The sequence below is a fragment of the Carassius auratus genome, unplaced genomic scaffold (assembly GCF_003368295.1).
Source record: "Carassius auratus strain Wakin unplaced genomic scaffold, ASM336829v1 scaf_tig00028493, whole genome shotgun sequence".
Classification (NCBI taxonomy): domain Eukaryota; kingdom Metazoa; phylum Chordata; class Actinopteri; order Cypriniformes; family Cyprinidae; genus Carassius; species Carassius auratus.
The window spans coordinates 63853-77924 of NW_020525697.1; the positions used below are offsets into that span (position 1 = coordinate 63853).

The window sequence follows — 14072 nt, forward strand, 5'->3', positions numbered from 1 at the left end:
ACCAGATGGTTCCTAGCCTTCCAGGACTTCGGTTTCCAAGTGCTACATCGGGCCTGGGCCGACCACGGTAATGTGGATGGATGCTCCCTGGGCTGGTCCAGATGGGCAGGTCTTGCAGGTAACATTAAAATTCCCTTCCAAAATACCCCCGCAAAAAGTTGTGTGTTTCCCAACAGAACCAGGGCAACACCTGGGGGATGGGGGTCGATCATTACACCTGTGCGTGCTGAGTGGAGCTCGTCCCCACCGGCTACAAAAGCCAGAGGAAGAGGCTTCCAAGGCAAGTTGCACCGAAACTCCAGGAGACACCAACGAATGTCTTTGTTTGTCTGCTCATTCACAGACTCAGACGACACCCCAGGAGAGCGACATTCACCACAGAACTGCACCCCACATGCACAGAGTGGAAGCCTGCACCAGTCACCCTCCGGGGCACTTACCAGCTGTACAGGGTCTGTGTTCTCATTCACCCTCCGACAAGCATGCAAGGATTAATCCTATAATATATCAAAAAACAAACAAACAAAAAAAACAAAAAACGGTGCTTCTGAGAACAACTGAGAAAGTTAGTTCCAAAAGAGTGACCAGTGGGAAGACTGAGTCTGGAGCCCTGAATTGCCCACCTCCCTGTCAATGATTAAGCATCCTCTCAGCACCTGCGTTCAAAATCCTCTGGCAGCACCTCTGCTCACAGCACTATAACATTATTTCTGGGGAATGTTTTTAAATTCTAGTGAAGGAAAAATCATACTTTTTCTGTTGTCTCTTCTTTTAAAAAAAATTGAAATGTAGGGAGTGATGAGTGGGGCAGGACCAGGAGCCGTGGGAATGGGGACTCCCAAACCGGAGCAGCCATCCCCATCCACTGGGAGTGGCATCCACTGAGGGCTATCCAGTGCTGCCGCCAGGCACTGTGGAAGAGTTCACTCAGCTGGTGGAGGGCTGAGCGGGAGTGTGTTTGGGAGCCGGAACAATTTTTTTTCTTTTCTCCCCTCTCTCATCTCTGTTGCTCCTCATCCTTCAGTCTCCTTTCATCTTGCTTCGTTTGTCTGTCCTTACCCCCGGGTACCCACGCCCACCGTGACCAGTTCCCCCGGATGGGGAGGGGGGAGAAGAGCGCAGTGTCGGGAGTACACCCCGGCCTGCGAGGGGCGATGGGGGTATGTGATGAGTGGAGCAGGGCCAAGAGCCGTGGGAATGGAGTGAGGCCGGTAGAGTGAGTTGGAAATGAGCGACACCTGCTACACTCACCAGTCTCGAGTCCCACGGACGAGATCGTAAGGATACAAAAGAGGAGCTACGACAGTGAAGGATGACCAGGCTTGGATTTTCTTTTGTGTTTTTTTTTAGTTTGTGCGCAGCAGTTGGCCATTTTGTGTTTATTTTATTGTTAAAGTTTTATTTGAATGTCCGCCAGTTCCCGCCAGTTCCCGCCTCCTTCTTCCCGTAACTACTAAGGTTTTGTATATTGGTACATAGCGCTCGAACCATTTTGCACTAAAAATTATGAAAACTTGCTTCTGCTAATGCGCAGCTTGTTACAAAACCGAGTTCTGATTGGCCAATCACGTTATTGGTGACTTATCTCAAGAAGATCATTTTAACATTTAATTTCCATGAAGTTTTACATAATAAAATTTATTAAATCAAAGGGAATGGTGATGGGGGAAGGTTGTTTTACTAATGGGATGCTTTTTGTCATTTATTTCAACCAGGGGATGCCATCCCCCCACATCCCCCCTCAATTTGAGCCCTGCAGGCGATAACAGCTCTAGATCTCGCCCCAGCCTCGGTTATTCAGCCAGTGACTGGTGCACTCTGTTGGACTCTGGGATCCTCCAGGACTCCATCCCTAAACACTTGTGCGAGTAGCTCAGAGAAGAACACAGACCGCCAAGGTCCTTCTATGGATTCAGGTAACCCAATAATTCTTATATTATTACACCAACTACGAGACTCAAGGTCCAAGAGTTTAGCAAGCACAGGTAGTTTCTAAGGCGAGCATGCGCTCATCCTGCAAACAGTGACTTTAAAATCTGCAGAGAAAGCAGCCCGGTGATCCTCCAGAAGGTTAGCGATAGCTGCCATGCTAACATCTTTGCTGTCATCTCCACAAAGATGCCACAATTTTCAGTTTCTTTTTTTGCCTTGTTTTGCTGATTTAGCTTTCATAATTCAATACTGATATGTGCACGCCAAATATTTGGAAGTGAAAAGGAAATAAGTTGTGGGATTTTAAGGAAGATATAGATTAAAAAAAGTTGCAAAAAAGTTATTTTAGTACAAGAAGTTAAATTAAACAGAACTAAGAAATGTTGACTTGTCAGCTAGGTAGAATGAGGCCGGTGACACACTGGATGCGTGGCGCAAGCGTCTCAGCCGCGTGGCGTGTCGGTTTTTAATTCGGCTCCCATGTTAACAGGTTAGAGCTTACAGACCGCCTGCGTGAGACGCGCGTCTCCGCGCGGCAAACGCTTGCTTGCTAGAAATAGAACCGACGCCTATTTTTACCGCAACACGCGCGCGTGTTGGAAGCTTTTCCAGGCTAAATATAATAGGAAAATGTGTTTAAATGTCATTTTGTACACAAATACATATGAATTCCTGATATTTTGATATTTGAAAGTCTATAGGTTGACATAAATTCAGATATAAATGTAATAAAAAAATAATAATAATAATTATCGATTTTCAAATATTGCACCTGTCAAACATAATCTATTTCGCCGTCAATACTTTTGACGGTGTCCTTTATCAGTAGGCGTAGGTGTGTAGAAAAAAGTATATATTGTTGTAATGAAGACATGAGCCTGGTCTGTCAACAGTCTCCCTCTACAGCAGCAGCGCGCCAGCGCCGCGTCAGGCACGCTTCTGGTGTGTAAAGACACAGAATCCGCCACGCTTCTGGGACGCTTCAGACACGCGGCGCTCACGCCACGCAGCCAGTGTGTCACCGGCCTTATAGTTTAATTTGATTAGTTTTATATATATATCTGTTTCCAAGAAGAGCTTTTTTAATCAGGCAAAACACTGATGATTTAGCATATTTTACCTGAAAATCGCTCCTGGTTTCCTGGTTCGATCATGTTTTTTTTTTAACATCATCATCATTTTGAGGAAGAACGGCACACATTCAAATTCTGTCCTGAAGAATCCCTCTGTCCTGTATCTGATGATTCATCCCTGAGGAACACTGGGACATTCATGACCATCATCTGCATAAAAACAAGAAGAACAATATGTAAATTAACAGGGAAATAATTTTAATGTCACACACACACACACACACGGTTGACTTTGGGCAATAAAGCAGGAAACACAGCTCTGAATTAAGACCTAAACACAGAAGGGAGTTTTTCTGTCCAGGAAAAGCAAAGCTGGGAGGAGCAGAAGAGGAGAAATGATCGTGATATCAGTCTGTCCTGATAAAAGAAGAAACACAATCACTCCTGAATCACAGCATCTACAGGTAAGAAACTCTGAGATCATGATTACTGATAGTTTAACTTCACATTGATTATGATCTGACTGATTTAACTGTGTTTATATTTTATTATACTCAGCTGATCACAGGTTAACTAGTGAATGTCTGGATTTTGTAAATTTTGTCTGTTGCTATCTGAACTTGTTCAGTTTAATTAAATACAGCTTCTTTGAGAACATTTAAGAGAAAATAAACACAAAAATAAATAAACTTAAAAATTAACTTCATATCCATTGATTGATGCAAAGATTTCCTCACAATTGATTTCCCAATAAAACAAGTGTAACTTATGTTCAAATTATTATATGAGAAAAACAAGAAAATAAAAGTAAAATTTTGTATTAAAAATTGTGTTTGCAGTAGTGTACTTACAGCAGCAGTGCAACACTCGATCTCACTGAGAGAGTTTGATTCTGGAGCTTTTAACAGCAGAAATGTGCAGCATAAAACAATACACTGAAATAAATATTATAATTCTTAATGGTAAAAGACTAAATATCTATGGTAAATACCTGTTACTTGTTTCAGAGTAAGTTATTTTACAGTACTTTTCTTGTTAACAATATCACTTTATCTGTGTTTAAGGTGGTTGTCAGTGTTTGATAAAGGCAAAAACAGAATTTAGTGCTTCAACAGGTTGGTATATTAACATTATATCAGTTAATGAAATACTTTGCATGTAAGTGTTAACTTCATGTGTGTATTTATAGCTGAAGTAGAGTCTAATAAGCAATGATAAAGTAGAAATGGCATGATCTGATGTTCTGGATCTGGTCAGATGTTTCTTGAGACTGATTTGTGTTTTTCTCTCAGAAATGGAGAGAATCACATGTATGTCTCTTCTGCTCACAGGTGAGTGAGTGCTTGACTAGTTCTAGTGTTGATAGTTAGTGTTAGTGCTGCTGACCGTGTTCAAGTGTGTTTGAATGAGTGTGTAATGTGTGTGTTGTTGAGGAGATTGAGTAAAATACTAAGATACTCCACTACTGTACTAGCACTTCTTGTCTTGAATGTGAATGTGTCTCTCCTCAGCTGTGGTCAGTTCTTCTGCACGAGCTCCGCGTCAGTATCACTTTGTGAATCAGAACCTGAGCTGGACTGAAGCTCAGAGTTACTGCAGAGAGAAATACACAGATCTGGTCACTATCAGTGACATACAAGAACAGAATGACATTGAACAGGCCATAAAGAGAGTGAACAGCAATGCTGACCGTGTCTGGATTGGACTGAGGAGCACAGACTCATGGATATGGTCTCTGAGTGACCCTGCCTTCTACAGAGAACATGAGTCTCAGTACAGGAACTGGGGAAGAGAACAACCAAATGGAGATGGAGACTGTATTTACATGAAATGTTTGAATGATCATAAAGGACAGTGGCATGATGTAGACTGTAGTACAACAAGGCCTTTCATCTGCTATAATGGTGAGTTCAGCTGTATGTTTAATAACTAATGAACTCTGAACTATTACTGAACCAAACTCACACTATCATCTTCTGTAGAGCTGCTTATAACTGAATCAAATTTGTTTCTGAAAGTTTTATTATTACTGCGATGCTGCTTGTTTGAATCAATCTGTATTTTGTATAATGTGCTACAAACTCTCAGAGAAATGTGCTAAAAGACCATATGAAGTATTTTCACATCCAGTAATAATAAAACTTTTAGTTTTGAATAATGAATAACAATTACATTTGTGGATTTGTCTCTTTGTTCTTAATAAATGAAAACCGAAGTTTTTTTATTTTATGTTTAAATTCTCTAAATCAATTTCAGACAAATGTCTTTCTGTTTTAAAGGCAGCAGTAAAGGATTCATCCCTGTACAGGAGAAAAAGAACTGGACTGAAGCTCAGAAATACTGCAGAGAGAGTCACACAGATCTGGCCAGCGTGAGGAATCAGACTGAGAATGAAGAGATTCAGAAGATCATAGACCAAAACATAACTTCAAGTAATCAAGATAAACGAGTCTGGATCGGTCTGCACAGACTCTGGGTTTGGTCAGATAACAGCACCTCCACATTCACACACTGGAAATCTAATAGACCCGCATCCAGAAACACTAATCACGATGACTGTGCATTGATTGATCGCCAAGGAATATGGACAGATGAGGAGTGTTCAGAAGAGCATCCCTTTGTGTGTTATGATGGTGAGTGATCAATCCTCTGAGCTGCTGTACGTCTACATGTCAAACTACAGAAACTCTCTCATCATTACAGAAGTTCAACGAACGCACTATAACTTCACTTAGGTTTCTGACAGAGCTATTATAGATTATATATTATAGATATAATGTGAATTCGCTCATCACTTTCTCTCCTTCATGTTGTTCCAAACCTTTAAGACTTCAGTTAATCTAAAAAATACAAAAGAAGATATTTTTAAAAGAAACCTGAGAGATTTAAAAATCCAGGTAACCATAACTTACAAGATCCAAACACAACACAGGATCAATCCATATGAATCAAGAGTTTTAAAGGCACAATATGTCATCTTTCGCTGTTAGAGGGAACGTATTCAAAACAAAACAAAGCATCAAAGGCGTAGATTGATGACACGTGACTGAGTGTGGAATCATGGGAGTTGTGGTCTTCATCCCCACAGCCGAGACAGAAATCATGTCCATGGAAGAATTAATGATTTATTATCATAGTAGAATGAAGCAGCGTAAGGCATCGAAACGTGATGTGATCGCTGAATGAGTGTGACACATGATTCGAAACCATCTTTGGTGTTTCCATGTTTTCTACAAAACAAAACCAGAAATCGAGGGATTCTGACGTCATTGGCAGGCGACACAATAACACCATGGTCACCGTCTGTGTAACTAGTTAACATTGCTTATTTCTCTGGATTTAAACATTCTTCAGAATATTTGGGATAATGTAATATATAATGAGCAAAATAAATAACACTGTAATAGTGGCTTTTAATGAAAGATTTTAATGTAAAATCTTACATATTGTGCCTTTAAGTTGAAAAATGACATCATCGATTCAAAGAGTAGAGTTGTGAATGTCTGATTTTAACTTGTTTGTGATTGATTAACTTTACACAGTTATTGTACCAAACTGAATCAACACTGAACTGATAAGAATAATGACATTATTGTCTTCAGTAGAGCTGCCTCACAAATTGAAGAATTGGGGATCTGGTTCTGGGTCAAAGGTCAGACCGTGTGCTATGATCACTGGGCTTCTGATTATGACATCGATCTGGACAATGTTTTGTATCCTGATTTTCTTGCTCATCTGTTTGTGTTTCCAGAGAAGCTGGTTCTGGTCCGAGAGAAAAAGACGTGGACTGAAGCTCTGAGACGCTGCAGAAACATGGACATGGACCTGGTGTCGGTGGATTCGGAGCAGATGCAGCAGCGGGTGATGAATGTGACCTCGAGCGCTCTCTCTGATCACGTGTGGCTGGGTCTGCGTCACTCCTGCAAACTGGGACTCTGGTTCTGGGTCAAAAGTCAGACCGTGTGCTACGATCAGTGGGCTTCTGATTATGACATCGGACTGGACGAATGTGATCAGACGGTGAGATCTGGAGCCATTCGGACCCGTGATAATCACTGGATCAGCCTTCCTGAAACTGAAGAAATCAACTTCATCTGCACCAAGTACATGTGATCCAGATTACACAATCAGATTACTAACATGAAGCACTTGTGATGAGATTATATAATATTTAAAATGCCCATAATCAGATGCCTGTTACTTATTGATTTTATTGATTACATATTCAGACAATGGCAGTAAATTATTTATGATCATAAAAAGTACTCAGAATACATTACTAATAATCTGTAATCTCATAGATTGTTACTAAAAAAGTTTTAGTCATGTAATTTGGAATCCTTAATGGACTAAAATGATTTAAGTAATCACCCACTGTGTGTGAGTCAAATAACTGTTTTTACAAATTCAAGACTCAAATGATTCAATTCAATTCGATTCAGTTCAATTCGATTCAATTCAATTAAATTCCATATTTGAATATTCAATTAAATATTTGCTTTTTCACTATACACATTTCAAAGCAGCTGCACAGAAAATGTATATTTCATTGTTAGAATTAGGAAGTTTCTTGTTATTTGAACTCAAATGATCTCCATTTATAGTCTAATGTCTATTTGAACTTCTATAATGTTTTCACTTGTTTAAGTTCGGTTATATGATTCACTTTCATGACTCATGAGGTGATGGATACAAATATTTACTGTGTTTCCCTTCATTTTGCATTATTATTGTTTTTGTTTGTTTGTTTAGCACATATTATTTACTACTTACTACTTATATTTACTTTTTTGTCGAATCAATAGGCTAAGCAAACTCCATCTAAGATGACTTAAATATGTTTATATATAATCATATAAATGTAAATACATACATGCAATTTAATGAAAATGATTCTGTATTTTAACCTCTGCTTTTGCTTGTTTCATACAGAGTTCCTAAATGGAAACTGTGATGCAAAATACTTATAGAATTACATGTGAGATCATATTTCACTGATTTTGCATTTCTCCCTTCACTCAGACAAAACATGAAAGCATTAAAATATAATTTTCCCTCCTATCTCATATGTTTTCCATCACCATTTGCATTTAGGGACTTTCATAATCCAGCTTTCTAATAAACGTTGTGGACTATGACTATTTTTGTCTCACTGAAAATGAGTGTGATGTTTCTCATTTGTAAGTTACTTTGTATAAAACAATCTACAAAGAATGCATGCAAACATAAATGGATTAATGTAATATTAAAATAGTGCTTATTGATACTCCAATATTGCGACAAATTACAGTATCTACAAATATATACAAAAGCCAAAAGCAAAAAAAAAAACTTAGAAGATGTTGCTGTTGATTCTGTGAATTGGGGTTGGCACCTGAGCCCATTAATCACCTAAATTGCCAGTCTACTGGAAATACCTGTGTTCGTGCCTTGGATGCTGTTTAAGAGATCACCAATTGACCGGGGAGAGTCAGTCTTTGGTTTTGGACTCTTTGGTTGTGTTGTATTTTGTTACTCTTTTCATTTTCACTTTCAACACTACATTACATTTCACACCTGCATCTTGCTTTACACACTGACCTTATTGACAAATACAGAAATACTGTTATTTTCTTTAATTGTTTTCATTCTATAATTTAATGTTGTCTTATTTTGTAATTAAATAAATATTACTTTGAGCCTATAGTTTGGTTTTCGTGTGTCCCTTGTTTTGTTGCTTCCCTTGAGCCAAGGGTCATAACAAATTGGGGGCTCGTCCTTGCTTAGGTTATTTGATTGCATTGATTATTTTTGGACAAACGAAATTGATTTGTACCAAAGTCAATTTGTTCACCGTGTGAAATCACCAGTTGGTAAGTACATGTGCATTATTATTATTTTTTTGAACGTGAGTTTTCTCTGATAGGTATAGCGACATGTTTCTTTTGAGACGTGTCGGATTTGTAATTTTTGTGTAGTGTTGCGGTGAAAGTGGGAAGTAGTAATTATCTCGGGAGCACATCCGTGGTGTTGAAGGCATCGCTGGTTTGACCAGTTGCGTTTTTCACCCAGCGGGCTATAGTGCATGAAGACTAGGGTTGAGTTAGGTAGAGGTACTGGAAAGGTAGAAGGAAAACTCTCGTTATTTGATTGCACTGTGCTAATTTAATTAATTCTGGTGATTTTTAGCATGATTGATATTGATGAGTTTGTTAGTTCACCTTCCCATGAATTTTTGGACAGGTGTACTAAAGAGCAATTATTCAGGGGGAGGATCAGGGGGAGGGACGGAGGGCCAGGTCCATAGGAGGAAACAGGAAGAAAGACACAGACTGAAAAATAACAAAAAATAAACACAAAAGCAGTCCAAGAAGGACATCACGTGATGCCCACCAGGGCAGAGCAGAAGACCACCATAACCATGTGGTCAGGGCGGAAGCCCCCCAGGGCAGAGCAGAAGACCACCATAATTGTGTGGACGGGAGGGAAGCCCCCCAGGGCGGAGCAGAAGACCACCACAACTGTGCGGCCGAACCAGACGCCCCCCAGGCCGGAGCAGAAGACCACCGCATCCTTGTGGTCGAGGCAGAAAGCCCCCAGGGCGGAGCAAAAGACCACCACATCCGTGCGGCCGGACCAACAGGAGGACAAGTCTGGTTGAGTAAGTCTGAAACATAGAACATGAACATGCTGGGGTAGCCTCCGTGGCCACAACAGGAACAGTCGGGTGCTCAGAGAGTTCGACTGAGACATGATGAGTCTGTGGAAGTTCCGCAGAGGCGAGGAGAGACTCTGGTAGTTCATCAGAGCTGTGGAGAGGCTCGAGTAGTTCCACAGAGAAGTGACGAAACTCTGGTAATCCCATGGTGTTTATACTGGATTCCAGAAGATCGGTGCTGACTTGACTCTGCTCATGAAAATTATTGGTGACTTGCATTTGTTCATGAAGATCACTGGTGACTTGAATTCTCCCATGAAGAACCCCGGTGACTTGACTCTGTCCTTGAAGATCACCAGTGACTTGACTCTGTCCTTGAAGATCACCAGTGACTTGACTCGGTCCTTGAAGATCACCAGTGACTTGACTCGGTCCTTGAAGATCAACAGTGACTTGACTCTATCCTTGAAGATCACCAGTGACTTGACTCTGTCCTTGAAGATCAACGGTGACTAGCCTTGTCTCTGGAAGGTCAATGGTGACTAGCCCTGACTCTGGAAGGTCAACGGTGACTAGCCCTGATTCTGGAAGGTCAAAGGGGACTAACGCTGACTCTGGAGGGTCCATTAGCACCTGACTCGACTCTGGAGGGTTCACGAGCCCCTGACTCAACTCTGGAAGGTCAACAAGAACTAACCCTGACTCTGAAGGGTCAACAGTTACTGACCCTGACTCTGGAAAGTCGATGGTGACTAGCCCTGACTCTGGAAGGTCGATGGTGACTAACCCTGACTCTGGAGGGTCCACGCGCACCTGACTCGACTCTGGAGGGTCCAGGAGCATCTGACTCGAGCTGGAGGGTCAACTGGAACATGACTCAACTCTGGAATTTCAACGGGAACCTGACTCAACTCTGGAAGGTCAACAGGAACTAGCCCTGACTCTGGAAGGTCAACGGTGACTAACCCTGACTCTGGAAGGTCAACGGTGATTAACCCTAACTCTGGAAGGTCAATGGTGACTAACCCTGACTCTGGAGGGTCCATGAGCACCTGACTCGACTCTGGAGGGTCCACGAGCGCCTGACTCGACTCTGGAGGGTCAACTGGAACATGACTCAACTCTGGAAAGTCAACAGGCACCTGACTCGACTCTGGAAGGTCAACAGGAATCTGACTTGATTTTGGAGGATCAACTGGAACCCGACTCGACTCTGGATGGTCAACCGGAACCTGACTCAACTCTGGAGGGTCAACCGGAACCTGACTCAACTCTGGAGAGCCCACTGTAGCTGCCATCCTCTGCAGTGCAGTGTAAAGGATTTAGGAAAGGAAAAGCAAACTGACTCCTCTTTGGATGAACTTTTTGAGAGTGCTGTTCTTCCAGTAGAGGAATGTAACGTTGCCCGTGTATTTTTCGTTCACAATGGAGTGTTGTTGAGAAAATGGAGTCCTCACAAAGATTTCGTTGGGGGTCCTGTTTTTAAAGTAGTTGTTCCTACTAAGTTTCGACAAATGATCGAAATTGTGCATGATCAATTAGGTCACCAGGGGGTGCGTAAGACTTATGATCGCCTGTTGCGATATTTCTTTTGGCCGCGTTTAAAACGAGATGTCTCTGCTTATATTAAGAGATGTAAAACCTGCTAGTTAACCAGTAAGCAGAAGCATTTGAAACCTGCTCCGTTGAAACCAATTCCGGCTACTGGTGAACTGTTCAAGCATCTTGTTGTTGATTGTGTAGGGCCACTTCCTTGTTCGAAGTCTGGTAGTAGTTATTTGTTTACTGTGATGTGTTTGAACGCATTTTCCTGCGGCATATCCATTATGTACAATTACATCTCGTTCTGTTGTGAAAGCTCTAACCCAGTTTATATCTATTTTCAGAATTCCGAAAATCATCCAGAGTGATAAAGGTTCAAATCTTACTTCGCATCTCTTCCAGCAAATTTTAAATCAGCTGCACATAATCAATCTACTGAGTTTCATGCACAAAGTCAAGGTGCATTGGAGAGATTCCATCAGTCGTTAAAGTCACTTCTCCGTGCATACTGTGTGCAGCTGGATATGGATTTATTACGTAGTTTTCCTGAATTATTTGGTACTGCACCGTCACGTACTGATTGGCATGATATCGATGTGGGCGATGCAAAGCCTATTAAGCAGCGTTTTTATCGTGTTGTACCTGAGAAACAGGAATTGATGGAGAGGGAAATTAAGTATATGAAGGACCACAATATTTCAGTATCTTCATTGGGCTTCCCCATGTATTTTAGTTGGAAAGTTGGATGGTACTGTGAGATTTTGTATGGATTTTCGCAAAGTTAACGTTTTAACAAAACCAGACTGTTTTCCTCTGGCCTGCCTTGAAGACTGTGTGGACCAGGTTGATTCAGCTAAGTTTGACTTGCTGAAGGGCTATTGGCAACTGCCTTTAACCAAGAGAGCGCAAGAAATTTCATCTTTTGTCACTCTGTCACGGTTACATTCTTATCAGGTCATGGGTGTAGCAGAAATGAGTCGAACCAGACAAATTAAAGAGTCTATCAGAGCTGTGTGCATTGAAACGAGAGCCGAACTCCTCAGGAAGTCATAAATCAGTTCTAGTGCCACAAGAACCAAGCAAGATAACCAACCAACCAACTTGTTCACACAACAGCTTTCAACATTAACACCAATAGAACAATTATTGACAATTTTAATTTGAAGAAGAGATTGTCAAATTTATTGTTCGTGATTGAAATGCAACGCTGGACATCACATGTAAACCCAGGAGATCAAGTTAAATACTTGCATTGACTTCCCCCACCCAGCAGAACCAGACTGAAATTCCTAAGGGGGAAGGGCTTTAACCTTTGTCTTCACAGAAAAGTCCCTTTGCCAGAGAATGGCAAAGAAACTGCTTTTTGTACATTATATATGGACCAGAATGAACTCAAAAAGACTTATAAATGAATCATTCCATTGCTTAACTCCATATTCATTTATGTGTAACCCACACATTTGACTATCATGTATAATCACTTATTGTGTATGTCTTTTGATAACTATAGGATACATAGTCATGTCTAGTATTGATATAATCGAATTTTCTTGCTTGATATTGTCCTGATAATCATTTATTTGTAAAATATATCATAATCGTGTTATAGGAATCATGTCCAAAATTAGATCCTGCGAGGCAGGAACCACATGCTTGGTAAGATAAACAAATGATTTATGATCCCCCGAGCCAAGACCATATCTGATTGGTCAAGGCAACATTTGAGGGGTGGCCAACAAGGAAGTTTAAATACTTTGGACACCATGAAATTTGGCTTTTAGTTCTAGCATTGCTTATGCTATCAGTCATCCGGGTTTTTAATCTGCTTTTAGTTCCAGCCTTGCTCGTGCTATCAGTCATGCCTGCTCTTAGCTTTTAGCTTTGCTACCTAGCTTCAGCTTGTAGCATCTAGCCATGCGGTTAGTCATCATTGTTCTTTGAGCGCGGTTCCAGCGTGCCTGCCTGCTGCTACTATGCCACGATGAGAAGGAACACAACCTAGTCTCGTCAAACTTTATTTATTTTCTTTTCCGTTTGAGAGTTTCGTGTTCTGAGTTAAGTTTTGTAACGTCGACCTCGTCTGCGCGTTTGAACTGCAACCAGCCATACAACTCCAGCTACAGCCAACGCCCAAGCACGGGCTCCCCAAGATGTCACTTCAGCCACTACTGAATACCCCTTTCCACGGGAGTCCCTTTCACAGCAAACGAAGGCAACGTATTCCCAGATATTTGTTGTGCTGGTGTATCTAATATAATTTTAACCCCATTGAGGAACTCAATGCGAGCGCTAATTACGTGATTGATGGTTGTTCATGTCTATTCATATTGAAAAGAGAAGTATCTTGTGTTTTGTGCTTACAAGTTAATGTCTTAAACTGCCGATCTTGTTACTGTGCTAATTAATAGTGTTTTCACTATAGTTTGGATATTAGTATCCAGTGCAGATTTGATATTAAACGGCTAGTTCACTGAATCGCAGGGCGTCTCCGTGAACAGCCGTGAAACAGTGATTCTGTTCAAATTCCCTTTAAATTATTAAATGATTCCCTTTGAGCTAAATTGACCTGTTTCCGTTACATGAGTTTTGGCCTGCGAAATGCTCCGGCGACTTTTCAACGCCTCATGAACCAGGTAATTTGTGGTCTTGAGGGTTGTGCCGTCTATTTGGATGACTTGGTAGTTTTTAGTGACAGTTGGGAGTCTCATTTAAAACCTTTGCGTTCAGTGTTGAGATGCTTGGCTGATGCTCGACTTACAGTGAACTTGGCCAAATGTGAGTTTGCGAAGGCGACCGTGACATATTTCAGGAAGGTGGTGGGGAACGGTGAAGCGCGTCCGATGCAGGCTAAAGTGCAGGCTGTTCAGAACTTTCCTTCATCAACAACA

General features: G+C 41.2%; 1 protein-coding gene across 2 annotated transcripts; it reads left to right on the plus strand.

Annotated features, from left to right (window-relative positions):
* Positions 1-3371: 3371 nt before the first annotated feature.
* Positions 3372-8116, plus strand: LOC113079534 (C-type mannose receptor 2-like). Of its 2 annotated transcripts, XM_026251768.1 has the most exons (6): positions 3372-3469; positions 4070-4120; positions 4298-4336; positions 4517-4909; positions 5285-5638; positions 6757-8116. In XM_026251768.1, exons 3-6 carry the CDS (start codon positions 4300-4302, stop codon positions 7116-7118), a joined length of 1146 nt encoding a protein of 381 aa, XP_026107553.1. In that variant the 5' UTR covers positions 3372-3469; positions 4070-4120; positions 4298-4299; the 3' UTR covers positions 7119-8116. The 2 variants fall into 2 exon arrangements, with proteins under 2 accessions (XP_026107553.1, XP_026107552.1); XM_026251767.1 differs by lacking the exon at positions 4070-4120.
* The last annotated feature ends 5956 nt before the right edge of the window (positions 8117-14072 follow it).

Coding starts and splice junctions, on each gene's coding strand:
- LOC113079534 (XM_026251768.1), top strand. CDS start 4,300: ATGGAGAGAATCACATGTATGTCTCTTCTGCTCACAG. Junction 4,910..5,284: donor GCCTTTCATCTGCTATAATG/GTGAGTTCAGCT, acceptor TCTGTTTTAAAG/GCAGCAGTAAAGGATTCATC. Junction 5,639..6,756: donor TCCCTTTGTGTGTTATGATG/GTGAGTGATCAA, acceptor TTGTGTTTCCAG/AGAAGCTGGTTCTGGTCCGA.